Source organism: Lonchura striata, chromosome 3 (assembly GCF_046129695.1).
Source record: "Lonchura striata isolate bLonStr1 chromosome 3, bLonStr1.mat, whole genome shotgun sequence".
NCBI classification, from domain to species: Eukaryota; Metazoa; Chordata; class Aves; order Passeriformes; family Estrildidae; genus Lonchura; species Lonchura striata.
The window spans coordinates 111,972,808-111,989,915 of record NC_134605.1 but is presented as its reverse complement, the minus strand read 5'-3'; the positions used below and the strand labels follow the sequence as shown (position 1 = coordinate 111,989,915).

At 56.5% G+C, this 17,108-nt stretch overlaps 1 protein-coding gene across 2 annotated transcripts in view; it reads left to right on the top strand.

Moving 5' to 3' along the window:
• EXTL3 (exostosin like glycosyltransferase 3) overlaps nucleotides 1-13,139 on the top strand; it is a 140,752-nt gene extending 127,613 nt beyond the window's left edge. For both annotated transcript variants that reach the window (XM_077782483.1, XM_031504476.2), the window contains exons 5-8: nucleotides 5,319-5,446; nucleotides 8,727-8,871; nucleotides 9,251-9,379; nucleotides 10,013-13,139. In XM_077782483.1, the coding sequence (XP_077638609.1) occupies nucleotides 5,319-5,446; nucleotides 8,727-8,871; nucleotides 9,251-9,379; nucleotides 10,013-10,222 (612 nt within the window). In that variant the 3' untranslated portion in view covers nucleotides 10,223-13,139. The remainder of the gene's footprint in view (nucleotides 1-5,318; nucleotides 5,447-8,726; nucleotides 8,872-9,250; nucleotides 9,380-10,012) is intronic.
• The last annotated feature ends 3,969 nt before the right edge of the window (nucleotides 13,140-17,108 follow it).

Below are 17,108 nucleotides of genomic sequence, written 5' to 3'. Positions count from 1 at the left end.
CCTGTCAGCCCTGTCCATGAGGAAATTCCTCACTTCACCCAGCCTGAGGCCGTGTGCCTTGTCCTCGTGCTGGTTCTCACAGCTTCTCTCCCAAAAAACCAACCCAGCTTCCAGGAGGACGCTGCTTGGTGGCACCGGGCAGAGCTGGTGCCTTCCTCGTGCCCATCTCTGGCTGCGTTTGCAGAGCAGCAAGGGCCAGCCTGACCTCACACCTCGGCCTCAGAGGGAATAAAGGATGAGATTTATTCTGCTCGTGGGCCTGCACACCCTTCCCTCCTTCCAGGGAATTTGGTGAATAATCCCAGCGCTTGTGCTTGATGTGTGCAGGGAGGGGATTCTGGTGGATCTCAGTCTGTGGGTCTCAAGTGCCAAGCTGGGCAACTTTCTTAATCAAAACACGTCTGGATTTGGCCAAATTAGGAGTTGAAAATAAATGTGTGTGACAGGGTGACTTCAGGGATACTTCAGGGAAACTCTTTGTTCCCTTTTCCTAGAGTTTGCCACCTCCCAAAGTCCTCCACCAGAGCCTTCCCTGGCCTCTCTTAAGCCCAGATTGGCTGATTTTTAATTGATTTCTTCCCCACATGTGCACGAGGGAGAGCTGGAGAAGCCTTTGCCTCCTGTGTGCAGAGAGAAAGGAGGGAGGGGGTGACCTGCTCAGCTGGGAACGAGGGTGTGGGTGGGTGATCATCAGAAATGTCACCTCCCAGATGTGGCCGTCCTTGCTGGGTGGGGACAGTGGTGGGACCGCTGGGGCCGAGTTCCAAGATGGGGCTGCTCACTCGGGTCACCCGTGGTGAGAAATTGGTAAAGAATTCTCAGAAGCTGACGGGTCCTGCACGTCTGTGTGCAAACTCTGGGATGAGCTGTGCTCACTCCGGAAGGCCATGGAATAGAAATGGAATTGTTGAGAGAGAGAGATTGAACTAGAAACAAGTTTCAACACATTTCAAAATACGGCCTTGCAAAAAGACCAGGCGTTTTAGAGGATTGGAGCTGTGAAAGATGCATTGTAGCAGGACCACGTGGGGTAAAAATACAAGTGGTTGGTGTTAGAAATAATTATCAGTATTGTGTGGCAAAAGCTCATGGGGTGGGAAACATTTCCGAGGGATTGTCACCAGGAAAGAGGGTGGCTTCTGATGGAATGGCCTTGAGTTTTACATCTCTTCTATCTCACCCTTCGTGGAGACTGCAGATGGAATAAAACCTTTGAAAACACCTCTCAGTTGCCCAGAAAAAGCTGGGAAAACCAGCAGCCTCTGATGCAGGAGATGAATTATCCCATTCTGCGTGGAGAGCATCCGAGCTCTTTTACCCACCCTGGTTTGGGTAAAATCTCTCATCTTTGGCACAGATGGGAGCGGATCCTTGTCCTGAGAGCTCCTTCAGTGTCTCCCCAAATTCTCCAGCTCTCCTAAGGGCGTCCTCCAGGCTTTTTTTTCCCTCACAGAGCCCTGAGGTGAGCAGTGAGGTGCTTGGTTTCTCAAATTTTTCTCTTTGCCCAGGAATCAATCCCGCTCACTGAGCTGTCAAAGCTTCTCCAAGGGCACGGGCATTCCTCGTGCTTTCACCACCAAATTATACGTGACACTTAATTTAAAGCTTAAGCATGAAGCCTCACTGGCGAGGAGATTGCTGGAAGGTATTGATTTTGCTGTGGGTTTTTTTGTGTTTATGTATAAAAACGTACTTTAAAGTATTGGTGAAAGGACATTATTGCTGGGCACACTCTGGATTTATGCTCTGGTTTATTTTTCTCTCAGGCTTTTTTAAGATCCGTTTGCCCAGCGTGTCCGTGAGCAACAAAATCCTGGGAGGAAATGGATGCCATGGATTTGGGGGGGTTTGTGCTCTTTGAGTCAAACAAATCCCAAGTTGTGGAACTGAATCACCTGGAGCTGATTTTCTAGAAGGAGAACAAGTTTCTGATGTTCTGTTGGGTGCTTGGAGGCATTTTGGATGTCTCCAAACTTTGCAAACTCCTCAGGAGGTTCATGGCTTTGAGCTCTGGGCCATTTGGCTGACGGCAAAGTGTTTTAAAGAGAATTAAAAGTCAAAAATAACCAAAATAAGGCGAGCAGGGCAGGGTCTGGGGTGGGTTTGAGTCTGGAGGAGTTGGACTCTGGTGCAGGACCCACCACGGGTGCTCTGCTCAGTGTTTGGAGCCCTTGCTGTGAGGGGAGGTGAGGTTTGGTGATGGGCTGGGCTCTCTCCTGTTGTCCTCCGGCTGATTTTGTGTCCTCCTCACTGCTGGAATCTCCTTGGGGAGGAGAACTGCTGGCTCCCCGTGCTGCCAGGGCCTTTCAGCTTTGCTCAGGGAACATCTTCCCTTTTTTTTCTTTTTTTTTTTGGGTTTTGGACAGATCTCTTGGCTCGAGGCCACGCAGGAGCAAAGTTGTGGCAAAAATCGGTCATTAAAATGATGGAAGGGCAGGAAAAGCAGCGCTGGGGGAGGGACTGAGAGCTCAGAGGCTGAAAAAGGACACAGAGAGGGTTGGTGATGGCACCTCTGGGCTCTTCTGGGGGTGAGAGCCAGCAGGGCAGGGGGTGGGAGCTGGAGGGAGACGATTCCCAAGGAGCAGCACTGGGAAAGGAGGAATTTCGGGAGGAAAGGTGGATTCACCCCCTCTGGCTGTCCGCAGTGGGGACAGGGACCCTCCTGGCAGAGCTGTGCCACGGGAGGTTCTGGTGGACTCCAGAATGGTTTGGGTGGGAAGGAACCTGAAAGCCCAGCCAGCCCCAGGGACACCTCCAGCATCCCAGGCTGCTCCAGCCTGGCCTTGGGCACTTCCAGGGATCCAGGGGCAGCCACAGCTGCTCTGGGAATTCTATTCACAGCCAGGAATTCCTTCCCAATATCATCAACCTCACAGCCAGGAATTCCTTCCCAATATCATCACCCTCATAGACAGGAATTCCTTCCCAATTTCCCATCCATCCCTGCCCTCTGGCAGTGTGCAGCCATTCCCTGTGCCCTGTCCCTCCATCTCTTGTCCCAAGTCCCTCTCCAGCTCTCCTGGAGCCCCTTTAGGGGCTCTGAGCTCTCCCTGGATCCTTCTCTCCTCCAGCAGATCCCCATCCCTCCTGTGCCAAGGACCCCAGAGCTGCTCACGGAGGGTGGAGTTGCCTCCTCCTGCTTCCCTGCTCACCCCATTCCCACCCTGATTCCTGCATCCCCTTTTCCAGCGTTCCCAGGCAGAGCAGAAACCCCTGGGAGCATCTGCTGGCTCTGGGTAACCCTTCAGCCAAGCCAAACACCGAGCTGGGTTTTTTGGGATGCTTCTCCACCTTGGGAAGGAGCAGGGTCAGGAATTCCTGTGCCAGCACTGCCCCTGCTTTTTCCATGTGAGCTCCCAGGGTGGGAATGCTGCTGGCTCAGCTCTGGCCCTGCTTCTCCAGAGCCCAGAGCTGCCCAGTTTGCTCACTTGCAGTCAATTCTTGGTGTTTCGATGGCTCTTCAGTGCAATATTCAACGTGTTCCTGCCGAATATTCCATCCCCCCAGAGCTGTCAGCAGCTGAAAACTCCAGGAATGGCTTTCCATGGGAATTCAGTCATCCCAGCTGCCACGCAGATCCCCACACAAATATTTCCACTCTTCATGGCTTCAGCGTGGGGCTTTTTTGTGGGATCTGATGTAATCTTGTGTAATGGAGTTCTCTTGCCGTGATGCTTTGGTCTTTTCACCAGGCTGGGTTAATTTTTAAATGGAGATTGTTCAGAGCAGAGGGAGGGAAAGGACTGGAGGGATTGAATGGGCTGGGAAATGTGGGATGGATGGATGGAGTGAGTTTGGATCAGCCAGGAGAGGCTGAAAGTGGAGGAGCAGGGGAAAGGATCCAGGGTGGATGGGGCTGTCAGGAACGGTGTGAAACTGTGCCAGGGCAGGGTTGGGCTGGATACCAGGAAAAGGCTCTTCCCTGAGGCTGCTGGACACTGGAACAGCTCCCCAGGGAATGGGGACATTCCAAGGCTGCCAGGAGCACGTGGACAACGCTCTCAGGGATGCACAGGGTGGGATTGTTGGGGTGTCTGTGCAGAGCCAGGAGCTGGACTGGATGATCCTGGTGTGTTCCTTCCATGATTCTTGGAAGAGGGAGAAATTCAGCAGGATTTTACAGCTGGGCTGGGGGGAATCGCCTGAGCTGCTGCTGGAGTGAGCCAAGGATTTTGTGGCTTCAGGGGATGGGGCACCACACACAGCCCCAACCCCAAATAATTTTGTGTTTTCAGGGGATGGGGCACCACACACAGCCCCAAACCCAAATCCTTTTGTGTTTTCAGGGGATGGGGCACCACACACAGCCCCAAACCCAAATCCTTTTGTGTTTTCAGGGGATAGGGCACCACACACAGCCCCAGCCCCAAATCCTTTTGTGTTTTCAGGGGATAGGGCACCACACACAGCCCCAGCCCCAAATCCTTTTGTGGTTTCAGAGGATGGGGCACCACACACAGCCCCAACCCCAAATCCTCTTGTGGCTCAGAGGATGGGGCACCACAGCTGGCACAGCCCCAAACCCCAAATCCTTTTGTGGCTCAGAGGATGGGGCACCACACACAGCCCCAACCCCAAATCCTTTTGTGTTTTCAGAGGATGGGGCACCACACACAGCCCCAAACTTCCAATGCTTTGTGGTTTCAGAGGATGGAGCACCACAGCACCAGCCCCAAACTTCCAAAGCTTTGTGGCTCAGAGCATGGGGCACCACGACCCCAGCCCCAAACCCCAAATAATTTTGTGGCTCAGAGGATGGGGCACTACAGCTGGCAGAGCCCCAAACCCCAAATGCTCTTGTGGTTTCAGAGGATGGGGCACCACACACAGCCCCAAAACCCCAAATCCTCTTGTGGCTCAGAGCTTGGGGCAGCTCAGCCCACCAAACCCCAAATCCTTTTGTGGCTCAGAGGATGGGGCACCACACACAGCCCAACCCCAAATCCTTTTGTGGCTCAGAGCATGGGGCACTACAGCTGGCACAGCCCCAAACCCCAAATCCTTTTGTGGTTTCAGAGGATGGGGCACCACACACAGCCCCAACCCCAAATCCTTTTGTGGTTTCAGAGGATGGGGCACCACAGCCCCAGCCCCAAACCCCAAATCCCCAAACCCTCTTGTTGCTCAGAGCTTGGGGCACCACAGCCCCAGCCCCAAATCCTCTTGTGGCTCAGAGGATGGGGCACCACAGCCCCAGCCCCAAATCCTCTTGTGGCTCAGAGGATGGGGCACCACACACAGCCCCAAACCCCAAATCCCCAAATCCTCTTGTGGCTCAGAGCTTGGGGCAGCTCAGCCCACCGCTGCCCTGCCCGCAGGTGGTGCGCACGGAGAAGAACAGCCTCAACAACCGGTTCCTGCCCTGGGACGAGATCGACACCGAGGCCATCCTGTCCATCGACGACGACGCTCACCTGCGCCACGACGAGATCATGTTCGGCTTCCGGTGAGCCCCCCCGGGCCAGGGGCTGCTCGGGGCTGGCACGGCCCTTCCCGAGGGCTCCCAGCTCCCTTCCCGGGACAAACGGGCGGGAACGGGGTGGGGAGCCGGATCCCAGCTTGGCCAGGGAGCCCGTTCCACACCCCGCTTCCCCCGGCTCCTCCGCCTTTGCTGGGCTGCTCATGGTCCCTGTGGCTTCCCAGGGAGGGCAGAGCCCGGGAAGCAAATCCAGGAGGCTGCTCCACTCCATCCAGAGCCGGGGGCGAGGCCGGGATGATGCTCACCTGCTGGTGGTGGCGGCCACCCTCTGCTCCGTGTGACACGGGGGTGTGACGGGTCTTGGGGCACAGCAGGCAGAGGCAGATGGCTCCAGCAAAGGGAGGTGTGTCCCCTGCAAATGGAGGTGTCCCCAGCAAAGGCAGATGTCCCCAGCAAAGGCAGGTATCACCTAGCAATGCAGGTGTCCCCAGCAGTGGCAGATGTATCCCCACCAAAGGCAGATGTGTCCCCAGCAAAGGCAGGTGTCCCCAGCAGTGGCAGATGTGTCCCCACCAAAGGCAGATGTGTCCCCAGCAGTGGCAGATGTGTCCCCAGCAGTGGCAGGTGTCCCCAGCAATGGCAGATGTGTCCCCACCAAAGGCAGGTGTCCCCAGCAGTGGCAGATGTGTCCCCAGCAAAGGCAGATGTGTCCCCAGCAAAGGCAGGTGTCCCCAGCAGTGGCAGATGTGTCCCCAGCAGTGGCAGATGTGTCCCCAGCAATGGCAGATGTGTTCCCACCAAAGGCCAGGTGTCCCCAGCAGTGGCAGATGTTCCCACCAAAGGCAGATGTGTCCCCAGCAATGGCAGATGTGTCCCCACCAAAGGCAGGTGTCCCCAGCAGTGGCAGATGTGTCCCCAGCAAAGGCAGATGTGTCCCCAGCAAAGGCAGGTGTCCCCAGCAGTGGCAGATGTGTCCCCACCAAAGGCAGGTGTCCCCAGCAGTGGCAGATGTGTCCCCAGCAGTGGCAGATGTGTCCCCAGCAATGGCAGATGTGTTCCCACCAAAGGCCAGGTGTCCCCAGCAGTGGCAGATGTTCCCACCAAAGGCAGATGTGTCCCCAGCAATGGCAGATGTGTCCCCAGCAATGGCAGATGTGTTCCCACCAAAGGCCAGGTGTCCCCAGCAATGGCAGATGTGTCCCCAGCAGTGGCAGATGTGTCCCCACCAAAGGCCAGGTGTCCCTACCAAAGTCCAGGTGTCCCCAGCAGTGGCAGATGTGTCCCCACCAAAGGCAGGTGTCCCCAGCAGTGGCAGGTGCTGCTGCTCTCAGTCCCACCCCCGTCCTGCTCCAGCCTCCAGCTTTCCCTTGCCTTTTCCCTGGCCAGGCTGGTCTCAGCCATGAGGGGCTCCTGCTGGTTCGTGCTCCTGCAGCCAAACCTCCCTCCCTGCCAGGAGCTGCTGGGCACCCAGGGGGGCACCAGGAGCAGGGGACGCCTGGGGGTGGGAGATGGGGCACAAAACCTGCTTGGGAGGGGGATTAAAAGGCACGGAATGCCTGAAAGCCCAGCAGGCTCCTGCAGAGAGATGAGAAATGAGGTGTGAGAGGGACTCAAGGGCAGGAGGAGGCGTCAGGAGTCCTGGCTTCCCTTCCCTGCCCCATTCCAGGCTCTTTATCCAAACTGGGCAGTGTTCTCCTCTTTTTTGGTCTCTGCTTTGCTGATTAGCCCTGGAGAGCATCAAATGAGGGTTGTAAGTGCCCTGTGCTAATCTCACTCATAGCCCTGCTTACAGACACCCTGTTCCCACAAAGGCTCCTGTGTTCACACATTCCCAGGAGCTGCTGGAGCCTTGGCACTGGAGTGAGCAACTGTGCTTTGTCAAAACTTCGCTCCAGGCTTCGATTCTTGGGGCCAAAAGCATCATTTTTGCCTGTTTGCCACTCAGGAGAGAGCTGGAGACAGCTCCAGAGAAATCCTGATTTTTGGGGCTGAGCTGGGAAGGGAAAAGTGTCACGTTCGTAGGAAAGCGAATGTGGGAAAAGTGAAAGGGAATAAAGGGTTTAGACTTCCAGCTTTTCTAAACAATCACCCTGGCTTGACAGGAGCTGCAGCAAACGAATGCTGGGGGGAGGATAGAGCCAGGGAAGCTGCTGGAGGTGTTGATTTCTCAGGATTATCTTGGAGTTTCCTTAATTGGAGTGGAGGAGTGAACAGCCAACACGACTGCTTTGTGAGGGTGAGGAAAGCTCAGGGAATCTCCTCCTGCAGCTCTCCCAGAACAGGGCTTGTGGGAGAAACTCCCATCCAAATGAGGGGAAAATACCCAAAAATGGCACTTACTGCCCAGTTTTGTGCCTGGGAAGAAGGGAGCACCCTTCTGTGTCCACTGGGAGTTGTCTCACGCAGGACTGAACGATCCAAAGGGAGCCAGCACTGGGAAATTGGATTTGTTTTCCAGCTTAGGCATCAGGCACTGACTTTTTCCTTAATTATTGCTGCCAGTGCTGCAGCTCTCCTGGGGGATTCCTCCGGAGGAGCGTGAGCTGCAGAGGAGAGCAGAACATTAAGCAATCCCACGCTCCACGTGCAGAATTCAGGATTTCATTCCCAAGGCTGGACTGTGAGCACGTGTCAGGGTGAGGGGTGAGGGAGGCACTCGGGGCTCCAGAGGCTTTTCCTGTGGGGCCAGAGCCCAGGAAGCTGCAGTTTGGGATGAGGAGCCAGCACCTTGGCAATCCAGGTTTTCCCTTGGGAGACAACTGCAGCATCTCAGCAGCTTTTCACGGAATTGTGGAATTATGGAATTTCCAGAGTCCTGGAATGGTTTGGGTGGGAAGGGACCTCAAAGCCCACCAGTCCCACCCCTGCCATGGGCAGGGACAGTTTCCACTGTCCCAGCTGCTCCAAGCCCTGTCCACCCCGGCCTTGGAGCTTTCCTTAAGGGAGGCTGATGTTGTCTTGGCTTTTCTGGGCTGCTGGGAGGTGGAAAGTCCCATCAATTTGGGGAAAAGGCCAGGAGATGTTGGACTCTTCCCAGACTTAGGCTGCTCTGGCCTTGGCTTTCTTTTAAACCTCCAGAAGAGCCCATATGAGCCACAAAATCCCTAATTTGTGGATTAGGAGCACTTTGCCTGTGCAGAAGCAGCTGGGCTGTGCTCTAGGACAGGAGCACATGTGCCACTGTTGGGATTCCTTGGATGAGCAGTTGCCAGAGTCCTTTGTGAACAGACCCCTGCATCCCTTGCAGCCCGCCGGGAGCTCTGGGTGGGCTCCCAGCTCTGTGTCTCACCGGGTTCTGTGTCTGCAGGGTGTGGAGAGAGGCCAGGGATCGCATCGTGGGCTTCCCGGGGCGCTACCACGCCTGGGACATCCCCCACCAGTCCTGGCTCTACAACTCCAACTACTCCTGCGAGCTCTCCATGGTGCTCACTGGTGCTGCCTTCTTCCACAAGGTGAGACCTCCCTGGGGATGCAGCTTTGGGGGGTGGGGGGGTTGTGGTTTTTTAAGGACAAAAGTGGGAACTTTCTGCTCCTTCCCCCTCGCTTTGTCCAAACTGAAACACAGCCAGAACCTGGTCCTGAGTGGGCTGGGAAGGATCTGCAGTGGCCACTCCTGCTGGGCAGAATCCACAGAGAGCAGGATTGAGGGGGCTGGCACCCCCACCCCTCCGTTTCTGAGCTTCCAGGAGCGGGTGGTGGCTGGGGGAGCTTCAGCGGATCTCGAAGGGGAACGTCTCCGCCGGGATCCTTGAGTTTGGAGTGGGACGCACCCCACGTGTCACCTGTGTCCCCTGTGGGGCACCTGGAGGACGCTGTGCCTTCCCCTTGCAGTACTACGCGTACCTGTACTCCTACGTGATGCCCCAGGCCATCCGGGACATGGTGGACGAGTACATCAACTGCGAGGACATCGCCATGAACTTCCTGGTGTCCCACCTGACCAGGAAACCTCCCATCAAGGTAAAGCACCGGCAGCCAGGGGCTTGGCACTGCTGGAGAAGCTGTGCTTGGGAAGTGGGTGGTGTCTGCTCCAGGGAAATCCGGCTCCAGTGGGAAAGCTCAGCCCGTGGAACCAGCAAATCCCTGCCACAGAGCAGGCGAGTTGAGGTTTGGCATTACAGCGTTAACCAGACTGAATTCCCTGCCTGGTGAGAGGTTCCCTGCCCAGGGCAGAGGTGATCTCTGCTCTGGGGCCAGGCGGAGAGCTGGGGATGCTCACCTGGAGAAGAGAAGGATCCAGCCCCCTAAAGGGGCTCCAGGAGAGCTGGAGAGGGACCTGGGACAAGGGATGGAGGGACAGGACACAGGGAATGGCTTCCCACTGCCAGAGGGCAGGGATGGATGGGATATTGGGAAGGAATTGTTCCCTGTGAGGGTGGGGAGGCCCTGGAATAGAATTCCCAGAGCAGCTGTGGCTGCCCGTGGATCCCTGGAAGTGCCCAAGGCCAGGTTGGAGCAGCCTGGGACACTGGAAGGTGTCCCTGCCCATGGCAGGGGTGGGGCTGGGTGAGCTTTGAGCTCCCTTCCAGCTCATCCCGAGATTCCCTGTGGATCCGGGCGCTGCGGCGCTGAGCCCTCCGTCCATCCCGGCAGGTGACCTCCCGCTGGACCTTCCGCTGCCCCGGCTGCCCCCAGGCGCTTTCCCACGACGATTCCCACTTCCACGAGCGGCACAAGTGCATCAACTTCTTCGTGAAGGTGTACGGGTACATGCCCCTGCTCTACACCCAGTTCCGCGTCGACTCGGTCCTCTTCAAGACCCGCCTGCCCCACGACAAGACCAAGTGCTTCAAGTTCATCTAGGGAGGCGCGAGAGGGCACGGGGCTGGGAGTGCACAACGCCCCTGGCTGAGGCAGACGGGACAGCCAGGAGCGGGACGGGCTCTTCCCCCTTCCCTGCGCTCCCAGCGCAGCTCACCCGGATGGGAATGGGATCCCAGGGCTCCTGTGAGGACACAGCCGTGGATTGTACACTGAGCAATGGCTGGCTGCCCACTGGCTCTGCCCCTTCGCTAGCCAAGGGCAGCCGTTCTTTTTAATTATAATTATTGTTATTTAAAATGAAAGTGTTTTAGATTTGCCGCGTGAGGCGCTTTTTTGTTTTGTTTTGTTTTCTTTTCCCTCTCCCCCACCCCGTTTCCCCCCTCTGGAGGGGACTGTAGCAAGGCCAGGCTGGAGGTGTTTGGGTGCAGCACCGGGGCAGCTCCTGTCCCCACTGCCGTCCCCATCCATCCTCCATGGCACAGCCCTTCCCACCCACCAGATCCCGGCTTCTCTTGCCCTGTGGCTACTCCTGAGGCCCCTCAGGTGTCACCTGGTGAGGAGCCCTTTGCTCTGCTTTGCTCTGCTCCCCACCCTGAGCCCCTGGAGAGGGCCGAGGTTGGCCTGGCTGGTCCTTCTGGCTCCAGCTCTGCCCCCACGCCGTTCCCGTGCTGCAGCCCGGAGGGTTCAGTTGCTGCTGTCTCAGTTCTTTTCCCACCTTGTCCTGCTGATCCTCTCAAGACAGGGAGCGTGTTTGGGGCTTAGGGAAGATCCAGCTGCAGCACAGCCAGGGCTGGGGGTGCTGCAGGCTCCTGGGGGCTCTGACCCTGGGCGTGCCAAAGCTGCAGTTCCCACCCTGCCTCGTCCCCATCCCGGAGCGCAGCGTGCCCGTGCCGGGTTGGCCGTGGGCCTCCGCCCGGCTGCCTTAACCCCAGCCCATCCTCACGGCCTGGCTTTGGGCTGTGTCCGAGGCTTAATCCCAGCAGGAGCTTCCCAGTGTGGGATGCTGCTGGGATCACGTTCCCAGCGTGGGTTTGGAGCTGCTTCCTCTCCCCCAGAGCGGAATGCCGAGCTCAGCTGCTGCTCCACCCCGCTTCAGGCCCAGCTGGACATGAGGGAGCACAGGAGGGAAGGGCAGGGCTTGGCCCTCGTGTGATGCTCTCCCTCAGCACATCCCAGATGTTTGCGAGCAGCCTGGAGAAGCTCTTGCTGGGTAGGTGGGAAGGTGGCACCTCGGTCACCTTGGTGGCCCTGGTTTTCCTGGATGCCACCGCTGGTGTGTCTCTGGTGGCTGGGAGCAGGGATGGTCCAGCAGCAGCTCCTGGGCTCGTTCCCAAGGTCAGCCCTGACCAGACTCTTCCTGCACCACGTTTTGGGGCCTCTCCAAACTCCTCCCCCCAGGTTTTCTTATCCATGCTGACACTTCCTCCGTGGGAAGGGGAGGGAAGGAGCAGCCTGTTCCCAGCAGAGCCCATGGCTCGTGCCTTCACCAGCACCACTGACCACAGCAAAACACGGATCAAGGAGTCTTTTCCTGGATTTTTTTCCCCCCTTTCCATTCCCTTTTTGTTTTGACATCAGATGCCCAGAACGAAGCACGTGAATTGTCACAGTCTCCTTAAAAATGCCACAGGAGACTCCTGGGAGGCTCTGGAACACCTGGAAGGATTCTCTGCCGTGCCCAGGGTGGAAATGTGGCACTTGCCAGGAGCTGTGTCAGCTCCAGCATTCCCGAGGGGCCTGAGCTCCTCTGCCACGGCTTTAATTGCTCCCTCATTAGTGGGGGCTCGTTAGCAGGATGCCGTGGCTCAGGTGCAGCCCAGGCCCGGGGTCAGCTCTGCCTTCCCAGCCCTCCCAGAGCACAGAGTGCTGTGGGCAAGGACTGCACCCAGACACAGGCACTGCTCGGGAGCCTTCAGGCCTCCCAAAATCCGAAGGGAAACGTCATTCCAGTGAGGGATGGGAAGTGCTGGCATTGCCCAGTGCGTGCTGGGGCTCGGGATGCTCAGGGAGTCAGAGCCCCAGGCTGGGAATTCTGCTTTCCCTTGCTGAGTTTTGAAGTCGGGGATCAGCAGAACAAATCCAGCTCTTCTTCCTCCCAGCTCTTTGGCCTTTTCCCAAGCTGTTTTTATTTGCTGGGAGGGATTCCCTGTCCACTGTGCTGGAGCAGGGGGATCTCTGTGTGTCGTGGGATGAATTCCTCCTTGCTGAGCGCCCCTAAAGGGGAAAGATTTGGGGGTGAAAGGGTGAAGAGGCTTTTCCTGGGAGATAACCTGGGCAGCAGCAGCGTTGGGAGGGATGGAATTCTGTGGGGAAATGAAATGCCAGCAGGAACATCTTCCCCACCCACAGGGCTGGTGCTGCCCCTCCCGCTCCTAATTCCGCAGCTCTTTCCCAAATCATCCCAAACACCACGGAGCCCCTGGAGCGCAGGATTGGGATGCACAGCCCAGCTTTCTGCTCCTCAGACGTGCCAGCACCTGAGCTGTCCTGAGCCCCTCCACCAGGGAGGAGAGGGGGCTTTTCCAGGGAGTGCTCCAGCCCGTGCTGCCATCCCAGCACCCTTCCTTGCCACCACCCATCGTTCTCCCGGGATTTTCAGGGCATGCCAGGGCCACTCCGAAGCTCAGGTTTGGTTGTGTGATCCATCCCAGCTCCCGGGGCACGCGGCCTCCACCAGCCCAGCCCTGAGGAGATGGGAAGGGCTCTTGGCAGCTGCACCTTTTCCCTGTTCCAGAGTTCCTGCTGCTTCCCCCGGGCACGGAGCGAGGCCTTTCCCACTGTAAATAGCAACGACTGAGGTGACCCGGCCCTGCCCTGCTCTGCCCTTGTGCCCTCGGTGCTGTGAGCACCAGGATTTCAAATCCAACAGGAACTGAGAGACAAGGAACACTCCTTCGACACGAGCACAATGTTGAGTTTTTTGTAAAAGGTTCCAATAAATGGAGAGTTTAACTTGGGAGTGTCTCGGTGCCTCTTTGCTGGGGCTGGGAGAGGGGCCCAGGATGGGGCTGGTGTTGCTCCTGGCCCGGGGACACCCCAAAACCAGGGATCTCCTGGGGTTCATTCCCACGGGGCAGGTGAGCTGGTCTGGAATGCTGGAAACTCCTCAGGGATGGCAGTGCCTGGAGCTAAATAAACCCCATCGTGTCCCTGGTGAGCTCATGGCTGGGCCAGGGGAGTCCCTGGGAGGAGTTGGACCCTGAGTGGCTTCCAGGGACATCACATCCCATTATCCCATCCCATCCCATCCCATCCCGTCCCGTCCCATCCCATCCCATCCCATCCCATCCCATCCCATCCCATCCCATTATCCCAGCCCAGCCCAGCCCAGCTCTGGGGCTTTTGTTTTTTGCCCTCCCTCCCAAGCAGCTGCTCCCTGCATGGTCACTTTTTACCTCTGGTGTCACTTTTCACCTCTGTGCCTCCTGCCCTTGCTGCTGCTCCCACAGGGAATTTTGTCCTTTCTTTTCCCTTCTGCCTTGGAGTAAGGCTTGCTTTGTGCTTGGGTTTGTTTCCAGGAGAGGTTTCAGGGAAACCCCAAAGGCTTTTAGTCCTGGAGGCAGGAGGTGGATGCTCAGCCTCCCAAATGCCTGTGATTTCTCCCCAAAACATTGCAGGGAAGGGCACAGAATTCCCCACTCCAGGACCCCGGCCTGGCAGCAGCAGAGGGATTCTGGTTTGGGGTCTGGCCCCTAAACGAGCCCAGCAGCATCTTGGGCACAGACTCAGCTGGAGCCCATTTTCTCCCGAGGCTTCTCCTGAGGTAAAAATCTCCTGATCAATATTTTTTTTCCTGCTGTAACTGCTGTGTTTGTGAGAGGAGCCACAGCTCCGGTTCCATTTCTGTTTCTCTGTGAGGGTTTGTACCCTGGGATGAGGAAACAGAGGCGATAAACCCTGTTAATAATTCATTCCCTGCTCCCAGGAGGAGGGCAGGGTGAAGTGCTTTACACTCCACTCCTCTGCACTACAAAGTGCCCTCGATTTTCCCTTTTGGATGATGCACTCCTTGATGAAAAGCAATTTTGCTGGAATTGCTCCATTCTGCCCAGCAGTGCCATGAAAGCCGTCAGCTCCTGCTGGAGGCCAGGAAAGGACCTGCTGGAGGCCAGGAAAGGACCTGCTGCCACCCCTTCCTGCGGGACTGGCCCCAGGGGAGAGCTCCTTGAGGGAGGAGCTGTCCCCCTCATGGTCTTCAGGGATGGAGTCACAGTCCATAGATCCTTGAGGGATGAGGGTCACAGTCCATGGATCCTGCAGGGATGGGGGTCACAGTCCATGGATCCTGCAGGGATGAGAGTCACAGTCCATGGATCCAGCAGGAATGGGGGTCACAGTCCATGGATCCTGCAGGAATGGGGATCACAGTCCATGGATCCTGCAGGGATGGGGGTCACAGTCCATGGATCCTGCAGAGATGGGGTCACAGTCCATGGATCCTGCAGAGATGGGGTCACAGTCCATGGATCCTCAAAGGATGGGGGTCACAGTCCATGGATCCAGCAGGAATGGGGGTCACAGTCCATGGATCCTCAAAGGATGGGGGTCACAGTCCATGGATCCTGCAGGGATGGGGGTCACAGTCCATGGATCCTGCAGGGATGGGGGTCACAGTCCATGGATCCTGCAGGGATGGGGTCAGTCCATGGATTCTCAAAGGATGGGGGTCACAGTCCATGGATCCTGCAGGGATGGGGTCACAGTCCATGGATCCTCAAAGGATGGGGGTCATACTCCATGGATCCTGCAGGGATGAGAGTCACAGTCCATGGATCCTGCAGGGATGGGGTCAGTGTACATGGATTCTCAAAGGATGGGGGTCATACTCCATGGATCCTGCAGGGATGGGGGTCACAGTCCATGGATCCTTGAGGGATGGGGGTCACAGTCCATGGATTCTCAAAGGATGGGGATCACAGTCCATGGATCCTGCAGGGATGGGGTCAGTGTACATGGATTCTCAAAGGATGGGGGTCATACTCCATGGATCCTGCAGGGATGGGGGTCACAGTCCATGGATCCTGCAGGGATGAGGGTCAGTCCATGGATCCTCAAAGGATGGGGGTCACAGTCCATGGATCCTGCAGGGATGGGGGTCACAGTCCATGGATCCAGCAGGGATGAGGGTCACAGTCCATGGATCCAGCAGGGATGAGGGTCACAGTCCATGGATCCTGCAGAGATGGGGATCACAGTCCATGGATCCTGCAGAGATGGGGTCACAGTCCATGGATCCTGCAGAGATGGGGTCACAGTCCATGGATCCTCAAAGGATGGGGGTCACAGTCCATGGATCCTGCAGGAATGGGGGTCACAGTCCATGGATCCTGCAGGGATGGGGTCACAGTCCATGGATCCTCCAGGGATGGGGTCAGTCCATGGATCCTCCAGGGATGGGGTCACAGTCCATGGATCCTGCAGGAATGGGGGTCACAGTCCATGGATCCTCAAAGGATGGGGTCACAGTCCAAGGATCCTCAAAGGATGGGGTCACAGTCCATGGCCCCCAGGTGACAGCTCACCTGTGACAGGTGAATGGGACCTGTCAGATCCCACCATGAGCCTGCCCAGGCCATGGTGTGCAGCCAATCCCAAATCCCTCTGCTCTCATTCCCACTTCTCCCAAAGGCTGGGCACAGATCCAGCACCTGGCTCAGGTTTCCCTCTGCTCCTCACGTCCAGGTGCCCACGGAGGTGACAGATCCCAGTGACAGTGACAGAGGACCTGGCATTAACTGACCTGGTCCAGGTGTTTTCATTGGGTCTCACATTAATGGAGAGGAAACAATGAACTCCTCTCCACCCAGGGACAGCTGTTCCATAAAAGCCATCCAAGAGCAGAAATCTGATTTTAACCTTTCCTCCCCGTTATTTCTGTGGGAGCACGGGGCTGGGAATCACTGGAATTAATTATGTGCTACACACCCCACTAATTGTGTTTAATGAGGGGAGCAGTGGAGAGAGGCTGGAGCAGCTCAGGGAGGGATGTGGGATCCAGGGAATGGGGATGGCCACGGCACAAGGAACCACGTGGGGGCCAAGGGGATTTATTTTCCCTTCTGGGAGAAGGAGAGTGAAGCCAGGAGCCTTTGCTGTTCCTTGGCCATTAATTTGGGAACTTGTGGATAAAGCCTGGACTGTATCCATGGTACTCTTCCCCTGGCAGCTCCCTGGGCTGCCACAGTTCCCTCTGCAGGACTGACCCAGCCCAAAGAAATGCTGTTTGTTTTTCTCTCTCTGTGCAGAATGAACAAGCACTTCTTTTTCCAGTTTAATGAGGGTTTCTCATTAAAGAATTCCCCTCCCAGCATGTTTGTTTTTCTAGCATGCACAACCTGAGTATAACAGAACAATCCACTCTCAGCTGCTGGGCTGATGGAACAATGAGAACTTTTCCTGCTCAAAATGACTGGAAGAAAAATGTGAAAGCTTTTAATTTTTACTTTCCCCCCTTGAGGAGGGTAGGAAAGCCTTGGGAATGGTGAAAAGGAAGGCACTGGAGCAGTGGGATCAGTGCTGGAGCTGAGGTAACCAGCAGAAAGATGAGTTTATCCCACTGCCTCTCTGGGTTAGGAATAATCCCTTTGGAGTTTATTAAAGTGAAATTATCAGGAGTTTTTTTTACTTTTAAGTGATGCTAAAGCAGCAAACCTGCAAACCCAGATGAGGATTTAATTCCACTGCCCCAAGTTGTTCCTGCTGATGACACCACTCCTCACACACCCAACCCAGCAGAAATCCTTCGTGGGAATGAAATGGGATGTGGACACTGCAGTGGCAAAGAGATTTTGTCACAGAGCTGCTTCCACTGCCTGCATCTCCCCAAAGGGATGAACTGGAGGAGCAGCTTTATTTCCCAGAGGTGTCAGGACAAGGACGTGGAATGGGCACGGAGAGGCTTTTATAAACCACAGGATGTGCTCCC